Below are 12,044 nucleotides of genomic sequence, written 5' to 3' on the forward strand. Positions count from 1 at the left end.
GATCAACATCCTTCCAATGGTTTCTCTTCCCTTTCTCTGACTATCATTTTCCAAATGTTTACCATTTTTCCATGCCCTCTTAAAAATGATCTGATTTCCGTTATATTGCAGTTCAACAACAACAACAAAATCAGTTGATGGCTGTAATAATGGTCACTCATATCAATATTGAGTTAATAAATGGACGTTCATGACAGTTTTTCCCAGGTCAAAGTCTTGGCTCATGACARGAAAGGATTACAATGGAGACAGAGCTGTGTAAGTCATCATTCCCAATAGGCTTGGCCTTTTTGGCAAGGAGGTCTAGAACTACAGGTGTGATCCTACTCTTGTCTTTATATCTAACGTTTTGTGGACCTCCGCCCATATCTCCCCCTCGTTTCTCCTTCATATCCCCCTCTCTGCTATCCCATAGTAGTCCTCTCCTCTGTATTTCCATCCATTGTTCTCCTCCCTCTCTCTCTTCCCAGAAGAGCTTTACGGCCGTGACAGTAAAAGCAGCTGTGACACCAAAGTGTGGTGGTGCCACAGCCACTCCCCTGTGTTTTCAAAGTGATTGTCATAAATTAGGCCCGGCAGAAGGCTGACCCTTCAGAGAGCCTCAACATAATGGGAGCCTGTTGAGGAGAATTGCTCCTCTGTTGACTCCTGACTCGCTCGTCCACTGCTTTGACATAAGTAAGTGTGAAGAGCAATGAGGAACAAGTGTAAAATCTTTATCACCTGTACTGAATGTAAGGGCAGTCTAGACACTGAATTAGAAAAATCTTATTCAATTGTGTTTTTAGGCCGTAAACATCAAGTGCTAGTGCTGTTAGACATGTAGCCATATATGACACAACCATTTCCTGATACTATGAGCCAATCTCATAGGTCAGGACAAGTAAAGCATGTTATATCAGGAGTCATAGACATAGTTGAACTGACTAAGAGCTGCATGAACAACATAGAAGCAGGACTGATGTCAGAGACACAGTGAGTGGCCCATAATTTGGAGGACAATAGAGTGGGTTTGGCACAGCCAGCACTTCTAGCCCTGAGTTTTTGGACCGAGTCAACCAACCAATCAGCAGGACACATAGCATGGGTCGTGGCCAGCAGACGTTAACCCAATAACGGAGTAGGTAGGATACAGGAGTCAGGAGTTTCCAGAGCCGAGGGGGAGGTTATCTAAAGGTATGGTAGTCATGTGTGAGTCCCAAATGGTACCCTATTCCCTTTTTTAGTGCAGTACTTTTGACCAGAGCCTTATGAGYCCTGGTCAAATGTAGTGCACTATATAGGGAATATGGTGCCATTTGGGACACCACCATGTTGTATTATCTGTAACCTGCCTGGGCGGCACTGTGGTTGTGGAAAGCTAGCTAGCATCTCATTACTAGTGTGTGCAGCCAGTGGCTTATTGGAACCGGAACCGTGGGAACACAATAGGCTGACAATTTTGTTACRTTACAGACTTATTCTAAAATGTAAAAAAAAGAATTATGGCAAAGCAAAAACAGGTTTTTAGAAATGTTTGCAAATGTTAAAAAAATTATAATGAAATATCACATTTRCATAGTAAGTATTCAGACACTTTACTGRGTACTTTGTTGAAGCAACTATGGYAGCCTCGAGTCTTCTTGGGTATGACACTACAAGCTTGGCACATGTATATTTTGGGAGTTTTTCCCATTCCTCTCTGCAGATCCTATTAAGCGCTGTCAGGTTGAATGGGGAGCATTGCTGCACAGCTATTTTCAGGTCTCTCCAGAGATGTTCRATCATGTTCAAATCCGGTCTCTGGCTGAGCCCCTCAAGGACATTCAGAGATGTTCGATCGGGTTCAAGTCCGGGCTCTCGCTGGGCCACTCAAGGACACTCAGAGACTTCTCCTGACTTCTCCTGCGTTGTCTTGGCTGTGTACTTAGGGTCGTTGTCCTGTTGGAAGATGAACTTTCGCCCSAGTCTGAGGTCTTGGGCACTCTGGAGCAGGTTTTCATCAAGGATCTCTTCTCTGTACTTTTCTCCGTACTTTTCTCCATTCATCTTTCCCTCGATCCTGACTAGTCTCCCAGTCCATGCCGCTGAAAAAAATCCCCACAGCATGATGCTGCCACCACCATGCTTCACCGTAGGGATGGTGCCAGAATTCCTTCAGACGTGACACTTGGCATTCAAGCCAAATAGTTCAATCTTGGTTTCATCAGACCAGAGAATCTTGTTTCTCATGGTCTGAGAGTCTTTAGGTGCATTTTGGCAAACTCCAAGCAGACTGTCATGTGCCTTGTACTGAGGAGTGGCTTCCGTCTTGCCACTCTACCATAAAGACCTGATCGGTTGAGTGCTGCAGAATGGTTGTCCCTCTGGAAGGTTCTCCCATCTCACCAGAGGAACCCTAGAGCTCTGTCAGAGTGACCAAGGCCCTTCTCCCCCGATTGCTCAGTTTGGCCGGGTGGCCAGCTCTAGGAAGAGTCTTGGTGGTTCCAAACTTCTTCCATTTAAGAATGATGGAGGCCACTGTGTTCTTGGAGACCTTCAATGCTGCAGACAATTTTTGGTACCCTTCCCCAGATCTGTGCCTCGCCACAATCCTGTCTCAGAGCTCTAAGGGCAATTATTTCGACCTCATGGCTTGGTTTTTTCTCTAACATGCACTGTCAATAGTGGGACCTTATGTAGACAGGTGTGTGCCTTTCCAAATCATGTCCAATCAATTGAATTTACCACAGGTGGACTCTAATCAAGTTGTAGAAACATCTCAAGGATGATCAATGAAAACAGAATGCACCTGAGCTCAATTTCAAGTCTCATAGCAAAGGGACTGAATACTTATGTAAATAAATTATTTCAGTTTTTTATTTTTAATACATTTGAAAAAAAATTCTAAAAGCCTTTTTGTTTCAACAAGGTCCTGAGTAAAGGTTCTGAATACTTATGTAAATGTGTTATTTCCGTAGTTTTTTTTTTACAAATKAGCAAAAATGTGTAAAARCCTGTTTTTGTTCTGTCATTATGGGGTATTGTGAGTAGATTGATGAGAGAAAAAAAACATCTTAATMMATTTTAGAATAAGATTGTAATGTAACAAAATGTGGAAAAAGTTAAGGGGTTTGAATACTTTCCCGAATGCACTGTATATATCAACATCAAATGAACACAAATATAACGTAGCTCGTCAAAGTGTTACACAGGACATCCCCCTGAGCCATTGCCTAGGCTACTGACTAAAAACAACAAGAGAGAGAGAGTACGTGTCAGGGTCACAGGGGGCTGAGGGGAAGGAAGACACCCTGGTCACTGTCCACAACACAGTCAGGCAGCTCGGCTCAGGCTCTCTCTCCAATCAGGGCACATCCTGACACCCTGCAAATCGGAGCGCGGTCTGGGTGTAGTCTACTGTTCCTGTCAAAATGTCCTGTCACACGCTCCTCTCGCCCATCATGCCTCTGCCAGGGTCATCTACCATGTTTTCCAGCTCAGCTTTCCTGCCCCTGTCTCTTACCCTAGCTTTCTCTCTATCCTTCTCTCTGCCTGACCCACTCCCTCACATCTGTTTTCAGCCAAGTTCATCCCTTTCATCTCTTGGTAAAAAAWAYATATATATTTTTCCTCCCCCTACCTCTCTGACTTCGCCATCATCCTATCTTTTCCAAGGTTTTGAGTTTTACTGTGAAATGTGAATTGTGTGGGAGGGGAAAGTTTTTTTTGTATGATAGGAGGATAACCTATACTTTCTCAGGTTTTAAATTCATGTCTGTGTTGATAACTCTACTATTAGTGCTGGCACTTTGTCTTGATCCCTGAAGGACTGGCGAGGACCCAAATGTGACCCTATATTGTTTATGCCTGTTTTTCTGCGCTCCTCTCACAGTGCTGTAAGGGAGACCGTGGTTGGTTGCCACACATTTTACTTGTGTGTATTTCTCAGTACCAGTATATCTTACAAGACTATTTTCAATATTAGGAGAAAGACCAAGGTCTTGGGTTGAATTTTGGGACACTTTTTATCCTCATATCTTATTCCAACATGGAGTTATAAGCCAGTGGTGCTCTGTAGCTCAGTTAGTAGAGCATGGYGCTTGCAACATCAAGATGGAGGGTTCAATTCCAGGGACCACCCGTATGTAAAATGTATGCATGGATGACTGTAAGTTGGATAGAAGCGTCTGTTTAATGGCATATATTAGTATTATTATTAGTTATACGCCATCAAACAAACTCTGTCCACTTGTGTCAACCAGCCCCATTGTGGGGTTGGTTGTCACAATGTTTGGCTAGTAGCTTATTCCTTTTGTAACMGGAAGTGAAGCAATATAGCATACAGACAGCCAAGCCTTTCTTTGATCGAGCGATACCCTAACAAAATTCGGCATTTTATGCATTGATAWTAACATATGACATTTTGAGTAAATGTGTGTATGCGTGTGTTTACATATGCATGTGTGCCGGTGTGGGTATGTGACAGAAAAAATATGTGCGTGAGAGGGAGGCAACGAAGGGAGCTCTTTATAGCACAAGCACAAAAGTGCTTGGGATGTATTGTATACTGGTAGTGGCAATGTTCCCAAACAATATGGWTACAATGKGTTGGATTGTGACAAGGGTATTTCCATGAAAAAGGCCCCATGAGCACTAACATAGGAGCACATCAAAGCTGGTGTATATTTTTCAACCTCGGAATAAGCAAAGGCTTTGATTTCTGGTTAAACAGATAGAAAAGGGGTCTTAGAAAACAGTAGAGTATTAGCTCAGCACAATACAGTACAGTGCAGTAGAGTTCAGTAGGGTCGAGCACACCAGAGTAGAGTACAGTATAATGTACTGTATTGTACTCTTCTGTACTGATGCGCCCTGACATTATACACTGAACACAAATATGAATGCAACATGTAAAGTGCTGGTCCCATGTTTCATGAGCTGAAATAAAAGTTCCCAGAAATGTTCCATACGAACAAAAACATTATTTCTCTCAAGTTTTTTGCACACATTTGTTTGCATCCTTGTTAGTGAGCATTTTATCCTTTGTCAAGATAATCCATCCACCTGACAGGTGTGGCATATCAATAAGCTGAATAAACAGCACGATCATTACACAGGTACACCTTGTGCTGGGGACAATAAAGGCCACTCTAAAACGTGCAGTTTTGTCCAACAACACAATGCCACAGATGTCTCAAGTTTTAAGGGAGYGTGAAATTGACATGCTGACTGCAGGAATGTCCACCAAAAACTTACTCTGACCTAGTCATGTGAAAGGACCTATGCCCTACCAGGCCCACCCAGGACCTATGCCCTACCAGGCCCACCCAGGACCTATGCCTTACCAGGCCCACCCATGCCCACCCAGGACCTATGCCCTACCAGGCCCACCCATGCCCACCCAGGACCTATGCCCTACCAGACCCACCCATGGCTGCACCTCTGCCCAGTCATGTGAAATCCATAGATTAGGGCCTAATTTACTTATTTCAATTGACTGATTTCAAATATAAACAGGAGAGATTATTTCACCAAAAATATTAATGCTCCTTGAGTTTTAGCAGAGTGATGAAAAATAGCAAACAGCTAACTGCTCTTATGTCTCCTCATGAGTAGGGCAGCTCAAGCAAAGCCATTGCTATGGTTACTYAYAGACTCAAAGCTGCCATGAGCAGGGATTGGTGACAGACAAAGAGGAGCAGCTAATGGATTGACTAACAGAGAAAGTTATTTCTGATTTCGGGTYTTTCACAGGGCCTGGCTTTAAATTTGGCAGAAGCAATCGGGCCTAAGTAGGGTAGGGCCTGAATGTCTCGGTCATGGGTAGGGGCTTACAATTCACATGCAGGGCTCTAACTCTGATATGCTGTGCTCTGCTTTACTGTCCAAACCTGAGAAACATAGACATCTATGATTGATACAGATTTGGTCCAGTCTTGTTTGGAGGGAGGAGCTCATTAGCATATTAGCCAGTGTGTAGAACAATACCCAAACATGCAAAGGAGGATTCTACATGTTTCTACCTTGTGTACCTATTGAGGATACATCACCATGAAGAGATTGAGATGCATAATTATGCATTTCTGTATAGTACAGATCAGGGACCCGTGATGTCATTCTGTTACTATCGTTCTACCAAGGAATTCCCCACAACCAACCCCCAAATTTTTTATAATGGAGTTAATTGTGACAACCAATCACAACCCCCCCCCCAATGCTAATTAAGATGCTAGTTACCACATGGCTTGACCTAGGTTTTAAATATAGCTCTCCATTTCCTCTTTTCAACAAACATAATTGTTCATAGATACTCCCAAAATCCTAACAATTACAAAGAAAATAATAATATAATAAAATCACATGAAAAACCTAAATTCTCCTGACCTCAATGAATTGACCAGGTGGATGAGTTTTTTCAAAGAATTCACACATTTTAACCWTAAAATGATTACAAAGCACCATTTGGATTGGGAGTAATTTGCACTGTGACAACCAACCCCGTGACAACCAACCCGGTCTCCCCTACGCCTCGTCAGCTCAGCTTGCAGAGGGAGCAACGAAAAACAGGGAGTACATTCTGTGTGCACAAGTCATCTCTTTCTCTCACTGCCTCCCTGTCTGTCAGATCCTCTCATGCCAAAACCAGACATCTCATGAAATTGTTAGTTGATATTTCAAAACGCCAGCTAAAATTCGACAGAAAAAAAAMCACAAAACCACTAGGCAGTGACTGCAACAAAAATCATTCTTAAGTAACACTTGGCCTGTTTTTCTGTGAGAGGACTCAGATGAGTTTGACTTACACAGAACTTTGTGTTACAAAACAAATGAATAATTCAAAATGAATCATCCTTTTACTGGCAATGTAGAAACAATGGTGCGTCAACTCTAGTAAATCTATCAAACATATGTCATTTAGCAGACGCTTTTATCCAAAGCAACTTAGTCATGCCTGARTACATTCTACATAWGGGTGGTCCCAGGAACCGAACCTACTATYCTGGWATTGCAAGCGCCAAAGCTGCGCCGCGCTCTTCCGACTGCGCCACAAAGGACCCAAAGGACCATTTTTCATACAAACAKCTATTCAGCACATTTGTTCAAGGTTACTCATGAGGTGATGTTGACAGCTCATGGTTCCGAGAACGGGGAGTATTTGATAGTYGTGAGGGTTAGCGACTAGATAGATACATTATCTGCTTTCGTGGTATCAGATAATGACTACACCTACTCGTGACACAGTTTCATACAATTCCACAGGAAATCATATAAAAAAGGATGGAACTGTTTTGATCGAATCGGTTGAATGTTCTATACCAAGGGTGGAATCTGTTGACTATTCCATACAAATATCCTTCTCATATGCTTGTCCGTGGACACTCATTTCCACAGAAAAAGCAATATGTTTTTATATCCGATTTCGTTACAAACACTCCCAACTACACTGTTAAAATGATTGCTTTGTAACACTAAAATGAGTGGCAACTGAGCGTAGGCCTATACCACATTGTCCTCTTTTAGGACCAGGAGCTATTGSCCTGGAGGGCAAAGGTTTATTCATAACATCAGCATCACCTCGTAAATGACCTTGAATGAATGAACATACTCTGTACAACGCAACCCCGACACGTAGTTTCCACCTGAGAAAAGATACGGATGGAAGCTGTTTCACTTGTCTTTCTCGGCCACAGGGCTCACTTGACAAAGAGATGTCMGTCTCAAGTTCTTCAGCAGTGAGAAGACATTTAGACTGATTCTCAGATGAATTAACTTATGTCAATGTCACACTACCCGAAGAACAAATCATGATACGTTTTCATTTGAGCTCCGTTACATTTTATTCTCTGGCGTATTACTTTTCACCGAGACATAATGCTTGGGCCCAGAAGGCATACAAAATGTTTTCTCCGGGTCTATCGTGACTGCCTCTCTTACAAAAGTCACATTGGGTTAGTTGAAATGCAATGGTAGCATTACACCGCCTTTTGCCGTGTGAATCGTAACTCTTCTCTAAGCCTCGTCAGTGGGCCGGCCGGAAGAGATTTTGCATTATTATGCGATCATTATTATGGATTTGACTCTGCGTTTCAAGTTACAGTACTGTATTAAATCAAAAGCTTCCCTCTTGTGAGTAGTCTTTTGCCCAACGCATAGCAATAACACTAATGGTAATCCTCTCACGTGCATTGTAAACAAAATGCAAGGAGATTTAACAAAGAGCTATACCAATGGAAAGGTTATTACTAATGGGAGAGCTTTGTGTATTACTAGTTGTAGGCTACATTAGATTGCAGATTTATCGCTAAAACATAAACATACTCAAACTGTRTTGAAGGCAATGTCACTTTTGGAGATTTGGGATTAAAACTGAAATCTAAGAAAGTTCTTTAAGTCTAGAGTTCTGTTAGACTTTGCCCATTTCTGTTTGTCTGATGCAAAACATTGACAAGGTTATTTTTATGTATTAGGCCAATGTTAACTACAACACTATTTGTGTTAGAGGCTAACGATCAAAGTTGGAGATAAAGACAAACAGATGAAGTCAGATTTACGCATGCAGGTGATTAGTGGAAAGTGCAAATCTGCTGGACTAAAGAGTTCTGCCTTTTCTGTACAGGTTCTTTTTCATCATTGAGTCAATCAGCGCTCACTGTCAACAGCWTGCAACAGATCCATGGGGGGTGGCAAGGCAGAGCTTGATCCCACGCCAATCAGGCACATGGAACGCATTTGTTTGCATTCGTTATATGAGTTTTTTTTTWACGCCCTTTAATGATGCCTTTGCYCAGAYTGTGCTCTATTTGTGCCCAGCAGGGGTCACTGAAAATGAGCAAAGGCAGCCATTTTAGCCTGACGAGAGAAAGAGACATCAGATCAGTTCTGAGCAAAATATTTTCTCCTATATATTTCAGCTGAAACCGATTCAAAAAGGGAAACAGTATGTATTTTTATGTTGCCAAACAAATACCTTTTAAGACTATCCATAGAACAGTAGAGAGCATTCATTATGTGGTTGAAGTTAAGAAGCTCCTAGCGAAGGGCCAATAATGCTGAGATATTCATGCACACACACACACACACACACACACACACATCACACACACAACACACACACACCACACAACACACACACAACACACACACACACACACACACACACACACACACACACACACACACCACACCACACACACACACACACAACCACACACACACACACACACAACACACACACACACACACACACACACACACACACACCACACACAAGAGCGCTTGGAAAAAAACTGCCAGTCCTTTAATTAAGTCGCAATTGCCTCAGGACAAAGTCGGAAACATTACAATGGAATGTGCCCTTTTGAACACAACAACTGGCCGATGCGATCAAACAGCTGAATCTCCAGACTACTACTCAATTAGCTAGACAGTACACAATTGTTGGACATTCTGGGACAGAAACTAGTCCCGTTCTGTTACCAGCATGACCCTTGATTTCATTAGTAGGCTTTTCAAAATGAACTACACTTGGCCACAGAACTGTGTTTTATGTTATAGACATTGAAGAGTCCTGTCTATTTCCTTACAGTGCAAAAGTGCCCTTTATAGGTTTATCGTAATAGTACAAAGACGAATGATGAATAGTACAAGCATTCATGCGTTTGCTCTGTTTCACTTGATGTTATTGGTTGAAACCAAACATAGTAAGCAGCAGTCCTGTTCATTTGTAACCAGTGGCATCAGAACATACCTACCGTTCAAAAGTTTGGGGTCACTTAGAAATGTCTTGTTTTTGAAAGAAAAGCACATTTTTTATCAATTAAAATAACTCAACTTGATTAGAAATACAGCGTAGACATTGTTAATGTAAATGACTATGTAGCACGGAAACGCAAGATTTTTTATGGAATATCTACATAGGCGTACAGAGGCCCATTATCAGCAACCATCACTCCTGTGTTCCAATGGCACGTTGTGTTAGCTAATCCAAGTTTATCATTTTAAAATAATTGATCATCAATAATTGATAATTGATCATTAGAAAAACGTTTTGCAATTATGTTAGCACAGCTGAAAACTGTTGTTCTGATTAAAGAAGCAATAAAACTGGCCTTCTTTAGACTAGTTGAGAATCTGGAGCATCAGCATTTGTGGATTCGATTACAGGCTCACAATGGCCAGAAACAAAGATCCTTCTTCTGAAACTCGTCAGTCTATTCTTGTTCTGAGAAATGAAGTCTATTCCATGTGAAAAATTGCCAAGAAACTGAAGATCTTGTACAACTCTATGTACTACTCCCTTCACAGAATAGTGCAAACTGGCCCTAACCAGAATAAAAAGAGGAGTGGGAGGCCCCGGTGCACAACTGAGCAAGAGGACAAGTACATTAGAGTGTCTAGTTTGAGAAACAGACGCCTCACAAGTCCTCAACTGGCAGCTTTATTAAATAGTACCCGCAAAACACCAGTCTCAACGTCAACAGTGAAGAGGCGACTCCGGGATGCTGACCTTCTAGGCAGAGTTCCTCTGTCCAGTGTCTGTGTTCTTTTGGCCATCTTAATCTTTTCTTTTTTTTGGCCAATCTGAGATATGGCTTTTTCTTTGCAACTCTGCCTAGAAGGCCAGCATCCCGGAGTCATCTCTTCACTGTTCACTCTTCACTCTTCTTCAAATCAGCCGTTTCCAGCTACAATAGTCATTTACAACATTAACTATGTCTACACTGTATTTCGGATCAATTTKATGTTATTTTAAAGKACAAAAAATGTCAAAAACAAGGACATTTCTAAGTGACCCCAAACTTTTGAAYKGTAGTGTACGTGACCAACTTGCAAACACAATAGGGATGGGAATCTTTGCTAACACAGTATTGATTTATTTTCAGAAAACATATCTGCTGGGGGACCTGATTTGAGGGCTATGTGTTAATGTTTTTCTGTAAGATGCACTGTCGAAATGGCTACTGGATAGTGCTGTCAGATAWGGATGATGGATGAGTCTTCCGTGTGACTAGGCATCAGTATAGGGTGAATATTGAATACAGAATAGGGACTACAGCATCCAATGATGTATGTAACTCAGGAAGAACCTATTTKATTTTTAAGACTTTATCCACTCCACTCTATGGACATTGGGAACTGTAGGAAATAAAATTTWAAAAACAYGGTCCATGAYAAGAACTTTGCGTTGTGTATGTGTCCAAATCTGTCTTTGTGGTGTCTATAACAGTCTCTCTAAGAGTCTCTATAGTCTACTTTTCACATCTTCAAACCTTTTTTTCTTAGTTCCTACTTGGCCTCCTTTATCTGAGCCTGTAGTTCTTTGGATGCCTCCTCGCAGCCGTTGAAGGTGGCTACCTCGTAGCAGCCGAACACTAGCAGCAGATACAACGGCATGGGCCCGGCCACCTCCCTGTAGGCCTCTGGGAGCCTCATGTCTAGAAGGTCAAAAGTCACGAGARCCAATGCGGCACTTATTACCGAGATGCCGAACACCCACTCCACGAGCTTGGTCATGTAGACCAGGATGATGGGGAAACTTCAGGGCTCGGGTGCTTTCTCCGATGATGTAGTTTCAGCAGACGAAGAGGCGAAKCGAGAAGGCTCACTCTCGCCAAATTCTGTTCAGTATAAACCCAATGCATTTCTTAGGGTAATAATATGCAGACCTAAGCTTGTCGCCTGCCTTCCCGCCTTTGGGACAAAGATCCCATTGTTAGGGCAGAGACATGAGCATCTTGTCATTATATACAGATCTCTGGTTTCAGCCTCTTGCGATTGGAAAAGAAAGTTGGCGGGTCCACAGTGCACTSTTAAGATGTTGGATTGCCTTAAAGGAAATTGATGTTTCGCCAAAACGATATAATTACTCCTGTCTAAATAAAATCATTCAAAATAGAATAGAACAGTCTTATCCATTTGTTTATTGAAGTCCATGTGTATTCAAAATTATMTGAATTCTCCAAAGTTCTTTAGCCTATCACTTGTTTAGCCTATCACTCAATGTTTAATTTAGGCCTATCAAAATAAAAAATAGGCCTTCAACTTGTAAGCATTGCAATTTAGGCTATCATTTTGGGTACTGG

General features: G+C 41.9%; 1 protein-coding gene across 1 annotated transcript; it reads right to left on the bottom strand.

Moving 5' to 3' along the window:
- Window positions 1-11,247: 11,247 nt before the first annotated feature.
- Window positions 11,248-11,475, bottom strand: LOC111955701 (dolichol-phosphate mannosyltransferase subunit 3-like). The gene has a single exon (XM_023975975.1). The coding sequence runs from the start codon at window positions 11,473-11,475 to the stop codon at window positions 11,248-11,250; it is 228 nt and encodes a 75-aa protein (XP_023831743.1).
- Between the last annotated feature and the right edge of the window lie 569 nt (window positions 11,476-12,044).

The sequence above is a fragment of the Salvelinus sp. IW2-2015 genome, linkage group LG31, assembly GCF_002910315.2.
Source record: "Salvelinus sp. IW2-2015 linkage group LG31, ASM291031v2, whole genome shotgun sequence".
Taxonomy (NCBI): domain Eukaryota; kingdom Metazoa; phylum Chordata; class Actinopteri; order Salmoniformes; family Salmonidae; genus Salvelinus; species Salvelinus sp. IW2-2015.